The 22513-nt window shown below is 40.2% G+C and overlaps 1 protein-coding gene across 1 annotated transcript; it reads right to left on the bottom strand.

Annotated features, from left to right (window-relative positions):
* Positions 1 to 956: 956 nt before the first annotated feature.
* On the bottom strand, positions 957 to 22001 carry DBX2 (developing brain homeobox 2). Its single transcript, XM_063155178.1, has 4 exons — positions 21375 to 22001; positions 9331 to 9426; positions 4652 to 4839; positions 957 to 2302 (listed from the first exon to the last, which is right to left on the bottom strand). The coding sequence occupies exons 1-4, from the start codon at positions 21916 to 21918 to the stop codon at positions 1979 to 1981; spliced, it is 1152 nt and encodes a 383-aa protein (XP_063011248.1). The 5' UTR covers positions 21919 to 22001; the 3' UTR covers positions 957 to 1978.
* Between the last annotated feature and the right edge of the window lie 512 nt (positions 22002 to 22513).

Here is a 22513-nt window from a genome sequence, read left to right as displayed (position 1 = left end):
TGCAATGCAATTTCACACCCATCTGGGCTACTAACCCTAGCTGGTTGTTCAGGCAGGAGCTGGTCAAACAGGGCAGGATTTCAACACCAAATTCATCCCCATGTGTACACAATCTGTCTGTCCTCCTACCCACCAAATTCTTCTTGCACAATCTGAGTTGGTTTCGGGATTTCAATTGCAAGAGAGGAATAAACTCCTCTCATTACTGACTAGTATATAACATGTGTTCAAGGGCTACTTGAGGGTAGGTGTTGAGGCAGCTTACACTAATGAAGATTTGTAAGTGCAGGAAGAGATAACTTCTTAATTCTTCTGTAATTTGTTTTTTTCTTTAAATCAAGCAGAGGAAATCACATGCAAGGAATGCCCCATAATGCAAAACTAGGACTGCATATTTGGCCACTGAGACAGCAGGACATGCACAAGGCAAGGTACAAAACCCACCTTATCGTGCATAAATGATACAAGGATCATCATTGCAATCTCAAGTCTTTTAGCTGCAGATGTATCCAAACTTCACCTCCCAGATAATACAATGTAACAAGGGGAATAGTAAATCATCTATCAAAAGGTAAAACATTAAATAACAACTTACTCTACAACAATTGCACGGTATTTTGGAAGATGTACAATACAGTTCAAAATACCTGAAGCTCAAGGCAAGTATAATCAGAATAATCAGAAACATTCAAGAAAAGCCAGACTAGATTATGATAATCTTTTGCCTATAAAATGTATCAATGACAGAAAGAAAATAGTCCCTATAAAACCTATAATGTTCTCCATAAGGTTTTGCCTGTAACATAAAATATCTTCAGTCTCTCTTCTCAACAAAGGCATCCATAAATGTATGAAAAAGAAAATGAATGCTATGCTCCCAGTTTTAGCTATAAAAATTTGTAAATAAAACAAAGAAAGATACACCTAAATTCATAGACTGACCTCCTTAAATTGGATTAAGCAAGGAAATAATTTTAAGTAGCTTTAATAATATTCAAGGCAACTTGTTTTACACAGAATGCTGTCCTGTCTTTGATACAGATATATTCTAATGCATCCTTACTGGCACCAGTTTAAACAGCAATAAGCCAGGAATAATGCTACTATTGGTACATCATCTCCATAAGTAATTTTCTGAACTGGCTGTAGTAGCAATTTTTCCAGTTATGGGTGTGTTGTTTAGTGCATTTTTGGCTACAATTCTGCACACTGTCATTGCAGTTTTGAAATACAAAAGATTCTACCAACAGCCAAAAAAAAAGACACCGCAATTCAAAGTTAAGAATGCTAGTAGATTCATGCATGGACAGAAAGACAGAAGCCAGCGAACTGCACTTTCCAGTACACACACTCATCAGAGTTACTTAAACATGGAACATTTTAGGTTGGTTTCCTTTTAATGTTGCATAACTTTACCGAGGTTATCGGTTCACCTGTGACACTTTAAAGCTAATTGAATACTGACATAGGTGCAGACAGATGGAGAAAACACACCAAAATGCTAGTATTTGTCCATATGAATCTATTGTGTTATTTCATGAATTTCTAAAAGAACCCAAAACCACTTACTGTCTTGACAGAAAAGCTCTTTTTATCTCATGCACAGAAGAAATTAATTGGTCTGACTACAATGAGAGATAAAAGTGATTCTCTATTAGGGTATTTTTAACTAGCATCACATACAATGCAGATGTATAAATCAGAGCACAAATTCAGATTCATGTTCTTCACTTCATTTTACTTACCATCAGTTCCTATTTTACTTTTAAGGTCAGTATAAGAGTGGAAAAGACACAAGAAAAAACTGAATATTGAAGAATACTTCTTTAGTCATTAGTTGTTTGTAATTTTAATGGTGTTAGACTTTAGCATATTTTTGAAGCATAAACTAGTTAGCTTTACAATGTTCAAATATTGTTAATCTTAAAAGACTGCTCATTTGAAGCCTGAACTCTCCCACTCCATTTACAAACAGCCCCTACTCTCTTACACTTGATGATCCCTTGTTTGCAGTGTCTTGGTCAGGATACAAATAGAGTGGGCTCTGCAATGAATTTGCTCTTGGAGGTGGTTGTGTAGTAGTCAGTCTTTCAGAATTTCCTGGAGAATTCTCCCTCCACCTTGGACTTGCCTGCTCTTCTGACATTTCCCACACAGACGGGCATGGAGAGGTAAAATTCATGGTGGATCGTGAGAGGTAGTTCTCCTGAAGACCTTCTTCTTGGAGGCACCTGTTAGAAAGCACTTCTTTTTCTTTGGAGTTTCGCCATTTCATCCTTCGATTCTGAAACCAGATTTTCACCTGTTTGCAAATTAACGAGAGTCTATTATTATTCTTTGCTTTAAACAACTTTGCCCTAACAAGTGGTTTATTCCTTTCCATCCTCTTAGTTTCATTATTTGTTATCACAGTAGAGAACCAGTGAAGCCAGCTGACTGACATTATCCGAGGATTTTCCCATCACTATTTACTACACCTGGAACAAATATTCGCCTTGACTTTCACCACCTACAACAGATTACTTAGCTTAGAGAGGAAAATGGACAGCTCAATAGCTAGGGATAGAAGAGTTTCCTACAAACAACATCCTTCTTGACAGAAGAGAATTCCCAGAGAAAATTAGTATCATCATTAAGAACTAAGTGATATGACTAGTGGTGTGAGGGCCTCTATTAAGCAGAGGCTGTAAGAAGCATGACTGTCCCCTTCACAAACATAGCTAAAATCAGCTTGGCCATACAGAAAAGTGTGTTGTGACACAGGAGACAGGATTGAGGATTCAGAGACATTTTGTCTGCCTGAGTACAGTTTTCCAGGAGTTGCCTAGAACCCATGTAATTTTGAGATAAAATCAACTTTTCAAAAACTTCGAGTTGCAATTCTTAACACAAGCATTCAAAGGCATTTATGAAATGCTGGGGAAAGCTTGGGGGAGAATACAACCAGGAACTGGTTTTACATGAAGAGAAGAAAGGTAAGGGTGATCAATCAAATTATTCAGATTAGGTTCTCTTTTCCCTTAAACATTTGCATTTAGGTCTAGTATTCAGATACTTGATATGAAGACAAAGGTATGAGAATCGTTGTCTTAGATGACAGGTACTGTTCCTCCAGCACAACTGATCAGAAAATTGAAGAAGTAACCTTCACAGCAACTTCTCTTCCTTTCATGGGGAGTATAAAAAAAGAAACTAATTTCATCTGGTCTGTCACTATCATAAAATTATATTCTTGTAGTGGTAGTGGTTATCTATGTATCATTACATTATTTTTTACACACCCAAGCTCTTGAATAACATGAGCACAGAAAGTAATCTCAAGGAAATAACTGTAATACTAGGAATTTGACTACATTTTGGGAAATACTTTAGGCAGCACACTGGTGAGTGCAATTGCACATTTTGATTGCAATAGTTGTACTGCAGAGATTACAGTTCTGTACATCACACGGAGAAACACAACACTCCGCTTTTGTGTTTATTGTTGCAGTGCTTGCAACAGTGTCAGAGTCATCAGGTTGCAAGGAACCGGCACAGACCACCAGATCCAACCTCCTGTGCAAACTAGAGCCAACTGCAAAGTTAGATCAAACTGTGGAGAGCCTTTTCAAGTTCTGAAAATCTCCAAGATAGAGATGACAAGAGCTCTCATCACCACTCTCAGGCTTTTCTGTCCCCAAGATAGCTTCTGCACATGTATCATAAGCACTTTCAATCCTACTGCATTCAAAGAAACAAAATTGTACTGTCACCTCTCAGTATATCAGCTGCAATCTTGAGGGCTGCATCTACTCCAGCACCTTCAGAATCCTACCTGTCAGCAACTACCATGTTAATTTTCTGCTGTTACATGCCCTCACAAACTTTTCCCCCCAGCTTCTTTCAGATTTTGTGCTCCTCAAGCCAGGCATTTTTCCTATGTTTTTATCTGCAGATAGGCGAGGGCCCAAAGATTCCCAGTTGTGCCACTGCTGCTCAGCACCACTATTAATGTAGCTGTTCAGGCACAACACCTAACTGGAGGCATTGGACCCTCAGCTAAACTCTAAAATCCTGGAGCAGACCAACACAGACTCATGCAAAAAATCCCATGAAATGGGAATTGGCAAGTAAAGTGGGAGTGTTTTAGCAGGTCAACCTGCAAAGCTTTATTTCTTATGGTATCTCTCAGCTCTAAAAATATCTTTCTTTGTGCAGTCAAGTGTCATTCCATAGGGATGGTTGCCTGTCTGCTGCAGAACAGTTCCAGAGGAAGTGCTGTTGACTGCATTGTCTCTAGTTGTTCATCTGTGAGTGCAAAGGGTGGAATGAAGGAATGATCTATGCACTCATGTTTTTGCCTTTAGAGCAGAGGGATGGAGCATAGTTCCCTACCCCAAAGCTTCCAAGGGAGCTCTGTCAAACAGCAAAAAAAGGAGTTGGAAATGAAACACAGAGATCATGTTTCTTTGTATGAAAATGAAGGCATCAAGTTTTGAATGCACACAAACAGAAAATAAACCAGGAAACTGTTCAAGTATTCCCTAGTTTTAACTGCCATTGGTTTACTGAGGTCTTTGCAGGTAAAAGAGCTCAGGGCTGCCCCTGCACTGTTCAATTTTCCTCCTTCAAAGCTGTTTTAAAGATTTCTCCCCAAAAGTACATTTCTTACCTGAGACTCCTTTAGACCCAGGTTAAGGGCCAGTTTCTTCCTGTCTGTTTTACTAATATACTTCTGCTTTTGGAACATTTTCTCCAAAGCTTTCCTCTGGTCTTCAGAAAAGACAGCTCTTCTTAATATGCCTCTCCGGGATTTGGAGTTAGACTCCTGGGTCAGAAGAGGCAGCACACTTTCCTCCCCTGTTGAAAATAGATGAGAATTTTCCAAAACATCTGGCATATATCAGAGAACTATTAAGTGCTGTTCATTATAATGGTTGCAGACTCTTGTCCCACTTTTGATTTGTTGGTGTTATAAGTGTGTTGTAATGCTTCAGTCATGTTCAGTAAGGATTAAATCCTCACTTGGATATAGAGGTGTTGTCAGTAGTCAAGAGTCTCCCCCTGACATGGTACAAAGAAAATCAGATAAGTTCATAGAGGAATATTAGGACAGAGCCCATGCTACTGCAAAATTCAAATATAGTCGGGGGAAACTTCACTTTTCTTTGCCTGTCATCACCACTGAGTAAGCTGCAACAAGTTTTCCTATAAGTTTATTTACTCCTTGTGTGGAATGTAAAATGAGATAAAAGTGGTCTGTAGTAGTGATTCAAAGAAACAAAGTAGGCTTTCCTCTATTTTTTTTAACTAATGAAAGAGTTTCAGAGTGATCTATTTCTCAGAAAATCCCTGGTCATTCACTTAGTTATTCTGGAAACCACAGCAATTTTTATATTAGAGGATTTGGAGAGTACTTGGACTTACTTCTTTCAGCCTGGTTTCTAATCCTTTGACATCTCATAGCAAGTCCTGGGAGGGCAGCTTTCAGTGTATCGAATCACATCCCCTAAATGCACACCTAGAGGGAGCCCTACCCTGGAAAACAGCCTCAAAGCTGGGGGACAGAGCTGCAGTGAAGCAGTAGAACTGTTTACACAAAGAGCACAGAAACCCCAAGATAAATCTCTCGTGTTCCTCACACCCAATAAAACCTAAAGCCATAGTGCTTTCCCATGCTCCCTCTCCCCTAGAAAGATATGGTGTATGAGAAGCAGTCCTTGGTGAGGCTTTATATGCACCCAGCTTCCTCGAATACTCAGGAAGCAGGAGCAGGGATCAGTTGAATAGGGCCCATCATCAAGCAGGGCATGTGATAATTAGGGAGATGCAAACAGGCCACGAAACAGCTGCACTTTGGCTCAGAAACCCATGCCATGGCTGTACAGCCACTGGCACCTACAATCTTGCTGTAGGAGTGGCAATTCAGATGCAAGCTGCCCTCCTGCTGCCCACCACCTTCTCAAGTCCAGGGGCCTAGACTGCCCTCCCAGCTTATAGTTACAGCAGCAGCAAAGGTGTGCTGCTGCTCAATTCCTACAAAGGATATGACCATTTTCATATCAAAGCCAAAAGCAAATCCTCCCTGAAAATCAGATTTTCTAAAATACTAAACTTTTTTTTTTGTGTTGAAGTCTATCTATTCTAGTCAGCTGTAATGGGGTGGGAGGGAAATTACATACATTTTTTCAATTGATATAGTGCTCTTGAAAATACTAATGAAATCCAGATGCAGCTTCCACAAACTGTCCTTGGGGCTACACCACATTTCAACCCCAGTATATTACACATACATACACGTGGGTATATGTATCTTTAAACACCCACAGAAAAACAAACACACATATATTGAGGGTATTGTAATATAATGATGAGAAACTGAAGTGTATATCTGTATGTCTTGCAAAGTTGACTAAATACTTTTGTAGCCATGTGTTACTAGTAACACATGATATTGATATAACTTACACTGCCCCTACATCCTGCTTCCAACTCTGATTGATTAGGGTCAGATATTAGGATTCCCTAAAATAAAACTACCCCTGTGAAACATTATTGATTTAGAGCCCATTGCATTCTGTCAATTCTTTTCTTGCACTTTTTACGTCAAGAAATCAAGATGTTTTTATCTGGCACTCATAACAGCACGTGGTAAAAAATAATTATTATGATTTGCAATGCTACAGTATAAATAATCCTTAATTTATACATACGTACTTCAATTTTCAAAATTATATCTAAGACCAGATACAAAAATCATAACCTACTGGTTAATGTCCTGATATTTATTACACTCTGATACACAGTCAGACTTTATCCAAATCACAATAAACCATCTGCAGAACAGAAGTAAAAATACCACAATGGAAGGGCAAGCCAGGCTGATATTTCTCTGGGGACTTCAGAGCCTGTTCATAACCCCCACTGCATGCTCCAATCACACCTACAAAACTGGGAGCAAGCTGGGAGCCTTCCCTCCTCATGCATGTTTTCTCTTTCTTCTCAAACTTCGTGAATTTAGGTACCTTTTTCCAGGTAGCCTCTGAGTAGTTTCTCCTGAATTGTCAGCATTCTCAGGTTTAGTGGAAGGTACAGTCTGAGCCAGCAGCAGAACTGGTATCTTCTCTCCTCCCCACGGTGGGATGAGAGACACCAGCAAGGGAAGAGGCGTAACAGGGCTGGTCCTCGCCTCCCGGCCTCCGCTCCACAATGGAGTTGTCAGCCAAGGACAGAGGACGCCAAATTATGTGACCCCTTAAAATTTGTCTTGCCTGGCTGGTTGTTAACAGTCAATCAGCAAGGAAACAACCTCCTGCTGGAGCCTCAAGGCACCAATTAATTCCAGTTCAGGCAGTATGTAGGGTCCAGCTTAACACCTATATTAGACTAATAGTGAGGCATCTTTACACTCTAAGGCACAATATGTGATGGATTTTAAAAGATTAACTGAACAAAATTTAATGATGAGCAGAATGATCAGAAGCATTAACAGTCTATGGAGAAAATATCTGAAACCTACCACCAATTGAGTAGCCTAGAGAATTTTTCTTTTAAATAAGCCATATTCTAAAATGCACTCCAACTGTTACACAAAACCTGAATTTCAGTTTGTGGATTATAGACCTTTTCAGTGCAGCAGGATAGGCAGTCATTTATACATTTCAACAATTCCAGCAAAATTAAATATGTCAGTTTGCAGTTCATCACTCTGAACATGCAGCAGGTTCAGTGTTCTGCTCACATAAATGTGACCAACTATTTCCTATGTTACTGATTTGATTTTTGTTAAGGCTTTCCTTTGTATCCTAATATATAGTGATAAATGTCCCCTTAATCTGTGGAACAATCTTCATTTGCCTTCATGGCAGAGACCACCTTGAAGGAGCAAGTAAAAGCTTTAGTCATGGTTTCCATTTTTTCATTAGAATTCAATACATTCTAGTTAAATGGACAATTAATAGGTCACTTCCAAAATAGTAGTGTATCAGTCCTGGTTAATAAACAATCCCCACAGTTGATAATGGGCCTATGTATTCAGCAAGTCCCTGTATACACTCAGCTCATCCACTAAATCCCTTTTCAGGTAGACAGGGTTATATGGGAAGATGAGCTAGAATGAGTCTATAAAAGTCAGTTTCATTCACTGCTTTATTTTTCAGTCAAGTGCTTTAAATGGTGTCCAGAAAATCTCTTGGAATGTGAGACAGGAGAAAAGACTGGCACATAGAGTATTGCTTTATGGCCATACAAAAGGGCAACTGACCCTTGCCCAGGCCTTTTCAATGTGAAATGGTTCCTAAAGTTCATCTGCACAGTGAAAAATTGTGGTGAGGTCGCGTGTGGATGAGTAAAGTGAAAGTGGTGATTGGTCATGGTGCTGTCAGCCATTGTGGGAGAGCCGAGGCCATGTAAAACGCTCTGTGGGAAAGTGTCAGCCCCCTAAAGAGGTGCTCAGAAACTTGCAGCTCATTAAACTGCCAGCATTTGCTGCCTCACTTGTCAAGAATCATTCAACTTAGCAACTGCCCTCCTGAAACATTCATAAAAAGCATGCACTTTAGTCAGGAATGGTTTGAATGCAACTGTGATAAAAAAGTATATGCCAGAGCACATATAAGTTCTACTTTTCATTTGGATTTGACAAAAAATTTGTGCTTTTCTTTCTGTTTTGAAGAAAGAGGGAATGCCCCTTCTGTTTTCATTCCTGAGCCATAAGCACAAAATCATGACTGTCCCTTCTTACAACTTTGGCTTGCCATCTTCCCAATCAAGGTTAAATTTAGTTTTGGATTAACTGGATTCTTAATCCTGAATGGATAGTGAACACTTGTCAAAATTCTCTTTAACATACTTCTTCAACTTTTTACATTATAATTAAAAAGAGAAACAAAATTAAACATGTGCACACATTTGACTACTACAAAAAGAATGATTGTTGTATTTAAATAATGCTAAAGCTTCCTGAATCATAATCTACACCCCTAACAAACATTAAAATGCAGCACGCATTTTACAATCCTCCAGCTCTTTTCTTATTTGCAAATGTTTATTGACACTGATTTTTAAAAGAGTTACTGATTTTAAAGAATTGTTTCCAGCAAACTGAAAACAAGGCACTTTCCTAGGTTAGCCCTGTCTGGGTGTCTCAATGCCATTAGAAACCTCTCACAATTGCTCAGTGTACTTAAGTTTGATAAATCTTTGGAAACCCTCTGAATAGGATTGCTGTGATTTTACTAAGGAATTAGCTGCTGCCATTGCATCACCAATTAGTTTTCCAGAACACATTAAATCCTGCTGCTTCGGTTTACAGAATAACTCAAGCATTACTGATGAAGCATAAAAACTTACTTGGAAAAGCAGTGGGGGATGCAGGGTGCTGACAGGACCCACCGCAGCACGCTGAGTAGAATGGTGGGGCTCGGAGAAAAAAGTGTTTGGAAAGAGCTGCAAAGAAAGCATAGATCTAATTGGTTATCCATTGAGCTTAGGTGATATTCATAACAACAGTCCTCCAAGAAGTCAGTGTGTAAAGTCCTGCCCCACAAGTTCTTTTCCCTCTTTTCAACATGGTGATATTTTTAAGGCAAACAATGATAAACCAAGTAATTGCTCTTTAATTTAGCAAGGTTATTTTACATGCATAGCTTAGCTATATTATGCAAAACTCTTCCTATATTTATAAGAATGAAGCTCTACAGACTAGAAATTTCCTTCTGTAATTGCTGCAATTATGGGAGTTTTTCTAAATATTGGTATTGAACATATTGTTTCAATAATATGTTGTTGAAATAATGAGTATAATGAATCTGAAAGTTATGTAAAATAACTCTAGCAAGCATGTCATCTTACAAAAAAAAATCAGCTGGAACTCCAATGCTGTTAACAGCACTCAAACCAATAATGTTCTCAACAAGAAACCTTTAGGAAGAAAATTTATAAAATGCCATGAGATGAAACAGCTGAGCTCTACAGGCACGTACTACAGGGCCTGATTCTGTTTCTCTGACTGTCAACTTAGTCTTGCTGGGCAAGTGCTCTAAATTTAAATAAACCACTTGCTGAAGGCTCTGCTTGATACAACAAAAAAAAATCTGCAAAGTCAACTCACAGTATTAGGTAATATTTGGTAAATTTTTTACAGATTTTTTTTAATTGCAGTCTCTCATATCTAAAAAGAACTTCCAAATCATGGAAAACTCTTCATTATCTATTTATCCCTTAATTTTTTCTATAAGGCTCATGGGATTTTCCATTAATCTTAATTACCTATCAATTTCTGCTTGTTCTAGTCAACTACGAAACCTGGGATATTTTTTTGTTTTGAAAAAGATACATCATTGCTAGAATTGAACACTTGTAAAATGTGATCAGCATCAAAACATCAATGTCACTAGATGTGACACATTGGTTTCGGCACAAAATAAGTGGCTCTAGAGCCCGTACTGTAGTTGTCCAAATCTCCAGAAAAAAAAAAATTAAAATAAAAAAAAAGTAACTGCAGACTTGGGTACAAAAAAATAAAAGAAATCAACAATCAAAAAGAAAGATAAATAGATAAATGTAGCTAAGCCATGCTGCTAGTTTTTAAAAGTTTTTCAAGTGCAATTAAAAATAAAGATAATTCAAAATTAATTTTCCAAGTATGTATTAGGACCTCAAAATAAGTTTCCTGACCCTTAAATTTGCTGCTATCCCAGAGTAAAAAAATTATTGCTACAGAAGTCTAACTCTAAACATTTTTTAAAGTATTAACTTGCAACTGCTGGCTGATAAGCATTTTAGTTGTACAGCTTTCTATTGAAATTTTGCTGTTTCTAATGAAATACAAATTAACTGCCTGGTTTTGAGGCATATACTTGCAAAACATTTACAAAAAAGAATGATTTACACCAGGCATTAGCATTCTAAAGGTTCTTTTCCACACAAGACCACCAAATGTGGAACACGTCCTTAGAAACTTAAAATCATCAAGAACGTGCAGCCAAATCCTACCTATCCCATGTATCCAAAGGGTTTCAATGCAACTGGTGAAGTGTGTAAGCTGGAAAGAATCTGAGTGACACAAAAAGCACAGGAGCTGTAGAAGATGAATATCGGCCAACCTCCTGGACATTAGAGCTCGTCATTGACAGTATATTTTATTGTCTGAAATTCCCAGACTCTCAGGTGAAGGAGCTTTTCCTCCCTTCCTTGGTAGACTCATTCCTTGTGCTTTTACCACATTTCCCTTACAGCCAAGTAAAACTCTCCACCTCTGAAAATACAACTTAGAATACAGAAGACGGCACACTCCATTCCTTTGCTTTCTTCTTAAATGCCTTGGATATTCCTTGGCTGCCATAATGTCCTATTCCCTCCAATCATTGCTCCAGCACCTTATTCATGCCACGCAATTTTTGTCAGACATGTTATCCTGTCCTTGATATTCCCTCTTGTAGTTTCTTAACTCTGTCCAGTTCCTTGCTCTGTTTTTATAATGTGGGGTTCATAATGGCATGTGAGAAAAGCAGAAGACACCTGGATAAATCAGAATTGAACAAGCTACTGACTCAGATAGAGAGCAGGTTCCGGCAAGTAATGACAGGAATAGGAAAGGACAGTTTCCTCCACTCACTACATCTCTCAACAAGTAAGCTGCAAGCATAAAGGTCTGAAGATGGATCACAGCAAAAACTTAAGCAAATTCTTTGCTTAAGTAAACTCCAAACAAGCAATATATTTCCATGGAAGTTGCTGACAATGATTTAATACAGTAGCACAGTACCATGATGCAAACAGAAGAGATCTTGATCCTAATTCTGCTCAAGTTGATGGAAATCAGGAGTCTGGCTTACCTGGGTATTTTACTTAATTCTTTCAACCAACTGCTGCTTTTTTTGCCTGCAGGGCACATATCTCTATGAAGCAGAATACTTGCTTAAGAAGTAAGATTTGAGGTGAAATCCTCAAATCCTACTTTGAACAAAGAGGTTCCTGAGCTCAATTCTCAATATTTAGTCTAGATGCTGAGTAAAAAACAATGCCATGATGTCTCTCTATGCCTATAGCCAACACGTATGTCCAGTTTGTAACCTTTTTTAATGTGCTGCAGCTATACTGATGCACAGGTGAATTCTACATTACATACATGAAACTACACCCCTTCATCTACTGAAGCTGTTGCACTCAAACCAATGTGCAGCAGTTCTGCAGAGTTACATCAGTAAAAACAATTTGACATAATACAGGGATACTCAACCCTGTCTTGGGAGTTCAACATGCAGAAAAATGTTAATGCTTCAACATATCCTTATATTTTATACAAGTATATATAAATATATGCACTTATATTTTTTATCTTCAATAAAAACAACACAGTTCATCACATTAAATGGCTTCCATTACCTGTAAGAAACTCCATTAACAGAATTAAAATTGCCTAGAATTATGCTGAAATTGTACCTGAAGAAATGGCATAATACAGTTTTGAGAACAATATAGAGGAAGCACTACCCATTATTTTCTTTTCACATACATCACAGCAACTCTATCAATGTCTGTTGATCAAGAGACCTAAAGCAAATGTTCTTTGCTGTTCACATAAGGCTGAAAATTGCTGAGATGTCAGAATATTAATTATGCCATTTTTTGGCCAGAATGAGGTACACAGTAACCAAAAGGCAGCTGTTGCTCCCAGAGATATACAGGAACTTAAAGCAGGGGCAAAATCCTAATAATTTGTATTCAGGACACTTAAGCCTTTTTCTGCTTTATATCTTCATTTTATAAAACCAAGACTGTGTGGAATTGTTTCACAAGACTCAGTCTTTACAGGTTTAGCTTCACACATGCATGAAAAGTATCAAAGTGTAAGTGCCTTTTGGCACTCCAAAAACTGTACTATATGCCTTAAAAGAAAATGTATTGGATCGTATATACAAAAGTATTAAATACCTAGGTTATGGGGGTTTTTCATAAAACAAATACTTTTGACACTGGTGCTGTATACAAATTCTAGTTAATAGTGTTCACTACATTTATTGCAGTGAACAGAAATAATTTTACAGAAAATAAAATAATACTAAACATGTAAATGGACCTCAAGCTTATCTAGTGCTAAAACTCAGAAAGCATTTCAGATACTAATATTTTAAAAGACACTGTCTGGTCTGAAAATATTATAAATTCAAAAGCCCTTCCATTAGAAAAGTCATACTGACAATGGGATCAGAAGTTTTCCTTCCAACTATCCATCATTTTGAGAGTAAGGCTCCTAAATACAGCTCAGTTATGCAACTTTGAAAATGGCTTAATATTAAGGAAACTGTTTACTCTTTCTAATTCTACTGTTGTGAAATAACTCAGCAAAGAGTGTAGGCTAACAGCCATCAGGAAAGTGGGAAGGGGTGAAGGAAAAATGGCTATTAAGGGACAGTGAAACTGATGGTAAACTTCTGGTATTATCCATACAGGCTCCTTCACTGCACATGCTGCTAGTCTGTGGGGGGTTTTAAAGATAACTGATAAAAATGTGGTATCAGCCTGTGAAGAGAGCTGAAACACCTCCAAAAAGATTATTCAGAAAACTGCCTAGACCCAGCTAACAAAACTAACAACAGAAGCAGAGAAACCTCAAGCTGCGTGAACACTTCAATTCTCCAAACATGCAAAGTCCACATGAACTGCTTTCCACCATGATGCCTAGGTTCCAGCCCTTGCAGGAAACTTAAATATATTATCAGTAAAGCTATTATATATCATCTGAGAACTTTGGATGGTTATGGGCACAACTGGAATTTTCTACTTACATCCATTCTTGGCAATATTTAAAGAAGGCTTTTGCAAAGCTGCAGGGAAGTGTCATGTCATGAAGAGCTCCCTGAAAACAGTCCAGCAGTAGCTCTGCCAGCTTAGTGATCCAGCTGAGCTGCATTTCTGCTCCCAAACCACAAGCCCTGGACCTCATGATGAGTCACTGCTCTTTCCCTAGCAGTTACTGTCTTTAGAGTGCAACGTTCCAGCAGCAGTTGTGCAGCCCCAAAGCATTTCAATCAGCTGAAGAGGAGCCTCCAACTGCAAGAACAAAGCAGCAGCCACTGCCATATCCCACCCAAAAGCAACTGCCATCACATGGAAGTGGAAAAACTTTCTGCAAGAGCCTGTGGTGAAGAACCACGCAGAACTGTCTTTCCTGCACTCCCAAAGAGTCCATTTGCTTTCTATTTATTCCTGTAAAACACAACCACATGAATGTTCAAAGGAAGTCAAGCCAAATGGGTAAAGCAGAGTAGCATCCACAGATCAGTTTTTTAAAACTGCCAAACATTCAGAGAAAGAGTTTTAAAGTTCTAAATATATATATTTTTAATTCCTACACAAAACGTGGATGCAAGGAGTGGGCTTACATTTTTATGCTGGGTCATGGTGGGGCTTTCAAAAATTGGCAGAGCAGCCCCCAAAATGGGCTTGAAATGTGCTAACAGCATAATCATCACTTGCATCTACAGCAATGTAATGGCCAAGAGCATCACAGTGCAGATTATCTGAAACCACACTAATCACTGTCAGTTTTCAGAGGCATCATTCACATGCCTAACTATTATGTTGTAATTTGTTGTACATGATTTTCACCACCTGAGGAAATACGCCAGCCTGAGGCTGGTGACAATACATGGTCAGACCTCACCTGTACAACCCAAAGCAACAACCAAACTCCTCAATGTTTGCCAAAGACTCCATGGGTACCCTGATGTCAGGAGTAAAAGTGGCTTTTACTCTCTCCATGTCTCCTGCACAGCCTCGCTATTGAGAAGATGGCAATCTACCTGTGGATTTACAATTCCTTTCTGGCTTTGTCCTTCCTCAGGATGCCCATGTACTAGTGTGCCTCAGCACTTTATGACTACCAGTTCTTGTCAAAACAGGCATCACTGTCAGTTCTCTGTCTAAAAGTTCAGTGTCTTGCCCAAATTTCTTGTCTGGGGCTCCTGTTCAGACAATGAGAAGAGAGAAGCGAAGCTCTCTGTTACGAGAAGCTCTACATAACAATTCATCACCTTAAAACAGACACAGAAGGTGTCTCTGGAGGCATCTCTCTCTATTGACTACAGCTTAGACAAGACACCTACTTTTTATTAAACAGCTGAATTGCCATGACATTCTTCTTGTCCCTCATAGGTAACATCAAAAGAATACTATCATCTGTACAGCCATAAAGACTAAAAAATATAAAAAATTCAGCTAGAAAGTCATTAGTTATTTTCTTTGATTTTCAACACATTACAATTTGTTTAAAAATTATTTCCTCAACAAGCGTGGCAAAATTAAGGTCAGCTGCTGCAAGTCAATATTTCACTGGTTTTTCATTGTTGCAGCACTAATTCAAAATTGTACAAGAGGCCAAAATGCACCATTTACTCCTGTGGTATGCACTGATTAGCCAACTTTTTTTACCTGGAGCAGTCTTTACTTGTTGCAGTATTGCTAGCTCCAAACAGACAAAAGTCCCAAGATAATATAAACAGTGTTAGAATAAAAAATAACACATGGCAAATTCTTTCTTCTTTTTTTTTTTTTTTTTAACAGAAGGGGTTTAGTATTTTTACATTTGTACAAGGAAATAGTTTTTCAAGTTGAAACTTGAGATATTCACATAGTCACAAGGAGGTAACATTCTCACCACACATTCAGAATACCTCAAGAGAATTATGTGCTATAACTGCAGACAAAAGCAGCCTCTCATGAAAAAATTTCATAAGCTTTTCAGTACAAAGCAAAGGCCACTTCTCCAAAGTGACAACTCACCTCAAAGAAACACAGTACAGGTTACTGAAAATATTTGGATGTATAATTTTATAAATATCAGAGTCTACATAACAGACATTTGAAAAAGCCTCTTACTGCTTTATATACCTGCAGTTGTTTTCAATTGGAAAAAAAAACCTAACTCCCCTTTCTGCTGTGGGGTCATGACTGACCACAAAACTACCACGTAAAACATCAATTATTTTGCAGAGCTGCTTTATAAAAGAATGCAGAACACCTTCAGAGAGCAATGGAAGCAGAGAACTCGCCTTCCAAAATTTAGGAGGATATCTTAACAGAAAATAATAAAGACACAGTACAATAAAACCTGAAATCTGCACTTAAGTTTGCCTGATTAATCCTTAGCACAGCCATGTGTTTTCTAAAATCATGAGCAATATACTACAGGATTTCAGAAGACCAGCTCTTTCTGGTGTACAAAATACATTTCACAGAAGTTAATTCAGTTACTGTAGGCATGACTGATTCCATGGTTTCAACTCAGTCAATTTCTTTTGTACAAACTTCACCACTTCTCTTCCTAGTGCAGCTCTGAGATCTTCTGGTAGTATCTAAGTCTTGCCAAGGACCCAACTCGGGACCCTCTTCCTTCTGAGAGCCGGCAGGGCGAGAGCAGCCAAAGGAAGGAGCGGTGTCCAGCCAAGGCTCGTACTCCTCACCCAGCACAGCCTGCCACACTAGCGGCTGGGTCGCAGAGTAGCTGGCACTAGGCTAGCTCTGGCAACCTCACAATGAGGACAACAGTTTGTCCTTTAAAAGCCATTTTGCAGCCACTCTTAAAATATGCTGGGCATTCCAGACCAATTCTATTAAATGGCTCACAAAGTTAACTGGAAACAGGAAACGTGCTAGTCTGTGATTTCTAATACTTACAAAAACTTCTTTGCTTCCAAAGACAAACTTTCAAAACAATTACAGTGTCTCAGTGCTCCTGTCAATCAGGGAATAAGAAAGGATGCCAAATAGATCTCCCCACCTTAAAGAAGCTTTCTATCCCCAGAAAACACCAACTAAACAAGAAAATCCTAAGACTTGTCAGTCAACTTGTTGCCCAAGTTAGATGAGTCAAAACAAAACATTGGGCTTTTTCCTGTCTTTTATTTTACTGAAAGCTAGTGTTACATGTCGTTTGAGGACACACCCTGGCTGCCAGTTGGCTTGGAATCAATAATTAATAAGCATTAATTCACTAAGAAGAGGTCCAAAATTAAAGACAAAATATCACTTAAATTTCAGTAATTAAAGAAAAATAAAAGAAAAAATATCACTTAAATTTCATTTAATTGTCTCCTGGTTGTCATAAAAAAACCAGGACACTTTATTAAATATGGGAAATAAATATGTTTGATTCAGGACAGAATTGGTGGCATCACCTGAGAAGACAAAAATCGACATAATTTTCCAGAGGCTTAGCCTGCAGAAGACTTGGTTTAATTTCCTTGCAATGCTACCAGTTATTATTGGTATTATTATTATTATTATACCAAGTATTATCTCAGGTGAGTCACCTCATTTGGTTTTGCTCCAGCTTCTCCTCTACACAATAGAAATCTCTCCTATCTCACTGGCTCAATGTGATGATAACTGCATCAAAATGCAAAGTACCCAAATGTTACAGAAAGAAAAGACACATTGATAGCACAAATGTATCTGGATATGTATAAAGTACATCTATGGATGCTTACTCTAAGTCCAATTTATATTTACTATATGGTTCTTCTGTTTTCTTTTTTGTTAAGCTTGCTGTCCTTCATTCTGCTCTCTTGTATTCTGATGCTTTAGGCAAAAATCCCCTAAGATAAATTTCTCAGCAGGTTTTACAACGGAATTATCTCACTGTTTGTTTTGCTGCAGTTTTCAATTTCCTTTCTCTGTTCATCTACAAAAATGCCAAAATTAAAGCAGAAAGCCACATTCTTGCCACATGACCATATTCACACTGTACAGTACTTCTGTCAACCTCCTCCTGGACAAATGACTTAAGAAGAGCAGAGATATTTAGAAAAATTATTTCAGGTAGCAGAGTAACTTCACATTTCCCAAGGAGGTCACTCAGCTCTAGTGCCAGCCAATACATCTGGAAACTAAGTCATGAGGAAATATTTGAAGTGGACCTCTTTACAGCACCTGTGCTACAAGACACAGCATCTCAGCATCCTCACATCTGATTTTTATGTGTCAGAAAACACTGAAGAAAACTGTCAAGTCTTCTAATTTATCCAGAATATAACAATAGGCTGGGAGTCAAGGGACTGAAACCCAGATTAACAAGAGGAAATTGAGGACAGCACAGAGCAAAGGGGCTTCAGAAGAAGTGCAAGAAAGCCTGTGGGAATTCCAAGCCAGTATAAATTGGTATACCACTGCAGAAGGCTCATGAGTTTACCATACAGCAGTAATGCTCCTTCTGCTTTTCTTTCCTAAGTTTTATGTAACATGCTCTTTGCTCATGTTCTTCTTAAATTAAACCAAACTAATTTCCAACACCTACAATGACTACATTTAATTTTTTTAAATGTATATAGTGATGGAAAGTGATTATTTAAACTTTTACAGACAGCAAATATATTTATTTCTACTATGCTCATTAGATGATGTAATATTTAGGGTGTGATTCTTCCTGAGTTCTTGTTCACTTTTTTATTCACAATAATTTTGTAGGAGATGTATGTAAAATACACATGCAGATAAGCACTTGAAATAGTCCAACTAATACTTTGAAACCTGTAAATTATGGGAAGGAAACTTGCTGATACAACTCAGTTGCTGAGGAGTTACAAAAGGAGAAATTACCATGATGAGATAGCCCAGCTCAAGAATGCCAACCTGGTCTCTTTTGCCACCATGGATAAGCATTTTCCAATTTACAGAAAGAATATAGGATCTACATTTGTTAGCACTTTTATGTTAAAAGGTACCCTAAAATGGAGTGGTTTATTCAAGTCTTCCCTTTGTAGGTACTGTGGATATATATTAAAAGGTTCAGCTTATTCAGTTAAGTCTCTGGTGTGATTTTATACTTCCTTCTTTTTGAGAACTTCTGGTGACCTCACCAGAATTTGGGACAACATGAGTAACATACTGTTTCCAAAAAGTCTGGTACTTTTTCAATTTCTTTTATTTTTTTTAATTAAAAAATAAAAGAATACTTGGCTTATGCAAAGGTAGTTTATTAGGGAACTTTTAGTCCCTGCATGATCTATAAAGCACTTGTTAGTTCAGAAAGATTTTTTTGAAAAAAAAAAAAAAGCTTACATTATCATTTTCAATCATCTTTTTAAAGACTTCGAGAAAGATTTTCCAAAATGCCATGTGATTTTGGGGTTCTAAATATGAGCTTATTCTTGAAAAAAAAAAAATCAGTAAATTAAAAAACCATACCTAGCACAATTTCTTAGTCAAAATATCTTCATTAGTCCCTGAAGGCTAAAATTTTTGTTCAGCCAAAATGTTCCCTTGCCCTCTCACTGTATAAACAAGAAGCATTACACACAGCCTGACCACCCCAGCCCTACTCACAAATGCAGTGTCTGGTCTGAACAGTTTCCTCGGTACACGCCTACACTAGAGACAAGAGACTCCTTAGAAACCACAAACTGGCTCAGCAAGACAGTTCCAATCTAACTCAAATTTATGAATGTTGAGACAACTAAGTGTCCTCATCACTTTAAGACATACAAGTGAGATCAGAATCAACAGATCCCTGTTAGAATATAAAAGTCACTGTCACAAGTGTACAGTCACAGGAGAATTTTCTTCTGGGTGCACGATGAATGAGGAAATACCAGTATTTCTCCCTGCTCAAATCTAACAGCCTGGTGCTTTTGCCAAGACCTGTGGGAGCTGTGGAATCAGAAGAAGCATAGGACTGGACTCCAAATCGCTAGGCAGACCTAACATACTAAAATCACAACTACTGCTATGGGTCAATCAAAAGAAGAAATAATCCTGGAAACAAACATTTGCAAAATTTGGCATTCGGGAACTTGTGCAGCAATTTACCCACAGCTTTTTAAAACAAACAAAAACCCAGTCAAACAAACTAACAGCAACAACAAATAAAACCCAACAAAATACCTTTACTCTAGCAAATAAGAGTGCTGGGGCATCTGCTATCTTCTCTCTTTCCACAAATAAATACAGCATTTTCTCCAGAACTTTTTTTCAGGGTAAGGGCAAAGGGCAGGCAGGGATAATATTCATCGAATTGCAGGAAGATGATACTTGTCCTGTTCCCTGGCCTAGCCTATAGTTAGTTAAACACGTTTAAGTAACTGATATGCTTAAGGTGCCACTTACCTGAGAGGTCAGGAGTATTCAGAAACCTTAATGTACACTTTGACTCTTTCCTGCCTTTAAAGTACATAATGCTAAAGGATTAAATACTACTTTGGAATTTGAAGAACAGTTTGCAGAATCTAATTGAGATAAAAGTATGTTTGAAAAGAAAACAATTTCTTCTGTTTTCAAAACAAGCCTTTTGGTTTCACATCTCAAAGACATAAATAAATACAGTTCTGCTTGTCTGATTTTCATTTTAAACGCATTTAAAACTGTACTACTATAAATAAAAATTCTTGAAATACCGCATAATATTGGAATAGTTTATGCATTCTAACAGAAAAGCAAAATACTATATAGATAGCGAGTCTAATACCAAATTTAATGAATTTACTACAATCAGTTCCATGACTAACAGAAGTATACATTTCTTAAAGTATGTTGCTCGTGCCCAGACAAAATGTATCTATACGAAAATCGGCACATTCAAGAAACCGAATGGGTTTTGGAAACCTGTTTGTTTGCAATCCTATGGCACGGATTCCTGCGGGCCCCCGGCGGCCGCGAGCTGTTCCCCACCGCCCGGCAGGGCGCTGGCTCTCAGTGTGACACCGGGCTGATAACGCACCTTTACACCTCTCTAAAACTTTTTTCTTTTCCTCCCGTCCCCGGTTTTGTCAAAACTTCCAGAAAACTGCCTGTTCTACGCGGCTTAATCCTCCTTTTGGCAGGAGGAGCCGGGTCCTCCACGCCTTGCTGTCCCGCAAAGCAGGGCGTGTAGAGAAACGAGCAGCTGCTTCCCGAGCTATCGCTACTTAGGAGATGGGACTGCTCTCCTTCCTCCCAAAACTTGGAATTTCAGACTTTCCCGGAGCGCCTGTTGGCGGCGAAGCTTCTACCACCTCTGGAGTCTGCGGGACGTCAAGACCTGAAAGAACTGCGATTAGGGGCGTTTAACAGCACCCGGCGCGGCCATCGCGGGGCTCTGCCGCGCTCTCTGCACCCACAGGTGCGCCGCCCGCCCGCACTCGGAAGCCACCGCCCGGCGCCCCGCACCACCCGCTCCTCGGCGTCCCGGTGCCAGCGGCACGGCGAGACCCTCGGCCGGAGCCCCGGGCGCAGCCCCCGCCGCGCCCCGGCGGCACGGCCCCACCGGGGCCCGGCGTCCCGCCGCCGCCTGCGGGCTCCTCGGAGCGGCCGCGCCTCTCCTGCCGCCGTGTCCGCCGTGCGGAGCGCGGGGCCGAGCCCTCGGCGAGCCCCTCGGTGCCGTGTCCCGGCGGCAGGACGCGGGAGGGGCCGGCGCTCACCTGTGGCTGCCGGCGGGAAGATGCCGCCTCTCTCCGCCGCCGCGGCCCGCGCTGGCGGGCGGCCGCCGTCCGCCGCCGAGGGGTTGAGCACTTGGAAAGCCCATCTTGCCGGGAAGGGACCGCCCGAGGGGTTGATTTGTTCCGCCGCGGGGCACAGCTTGAGGGGCACGGGGTTGGCGGGGAGGGGACGGAGCTGGGCAGGGCTCGGAGCCCCGGCCCGCAGCAAGTTCTCGATGAGGAAACTTTTGCCCAGGTTGCCGAAGCCCGGCGCCGCCGGCAGGTTGAGGAGAGCCGAGGAGCCCACCAGGTCCCAGTAAAGGGCGCTGGGCAGCATAGCGAGAGTTTGTACCCTCCTCGCCCTGCCCAGCCCGGCCCGGCCGCCGCGGCCCCTCACTGGGCTGGGACGGGGCGCCGGGCTATGGGGCCGGGCGGGCTGGCGGGGCGCCTCCCCGAGGGCTGCGGGGAGCGGAGCGGACGGCTCGGTGAGGCTGTCCGTGAAGACGCGGCGCCTCTCCGCCGGGCTGGAAGGTGTGTCCAAGCGCATTCATTATGTCAGCCGGGGACGAGGAGTGATGGACGCGGCCAACAATGCCGCCTTGCCCGGCAGCCCCCCGGGGAGGGGGCAGGGCGGCAGCCGAGGTGGCCGTCCCGCCGTGCCCGCCCCGACATGGCGGCGGGTCGCGCCTCCCGCTGAGGGTGCACCTGTGCCGGGGACGGCCGGCGCAGGGAAAGGCCGCTGGCCTCCGTCCCGGCGGGGAAGCGGCTCCGGTGCTGGCCGCGGAGAGATCATGTCGACCTAATGATCCCATGAGGTAATGGGAAGATAGTCATTAGCTCACTCCCTCTGGGCATTTTTATCTGGCCTTTTTTTTTTTTTTCCTTTAGTTACCCGCACACAACATGCACGCTGGATTTTCTGCATTTGTCTTAATAAATCTGATTAAGATCAGCACAGTACTGTTAATCATGTTTTTTTTGAGATGTTGGACGAAGCTTTGTGTGGGCATAAACATTCTTTGTCCGGAATAGCTTAGTCCATTTCTACTTCCTGGCATGCATTCTTCTTTATTTGCTTACAAATCACGTAATATAAAAAAGATGTCTCATTTTGCAGTTCAAACATGCAAGCAGAAAGTTAA

Source organism: Melospiza melodia, chromosome 4 (genome assembly GCF_035770615.1).
Source record: "Melospiza melodia melodia isolate bMelMel2 chromosome 4, bMelMel2.pri, whole genome shotgun sequence".
In the NCBI taxonomy this organism is placed as follows: Eukaryota; Metazoa; Chordata; class Aves; order Passeriformes; family Passerellidae; genus Melospiza; species Melospiza melodia.
This window is presented reverse-complemented; position numbering and strand designations above follow the sequence as displayed.

Excerpts from the sequence above, each read along its gene's own strand:
- DBX2 (XM_063155178.1), bottom strand. The coding sequence starts at position 21,918 with ATGCGCTTGGACACACCTTCCAGCCCGGCGGAGAGGCGCCGCGTCTTC. Across the intron at positions 4,840-9,330 it reads ATCCCCCACTGCTTTTCCAA|GGGAGGAAAGTGTGCTGCCT; the intron begins GTAAGTTTTTAT and ends TATTTTCAACAG. Across the intron at positions 2,303-4,651 it reads TGGGTCTAAAGGAGTCTCAG|GTGAAAATCTGGTTTCAGAA; the intron begins GTAAGAAATGTA and ends ATTTGCAAACAG.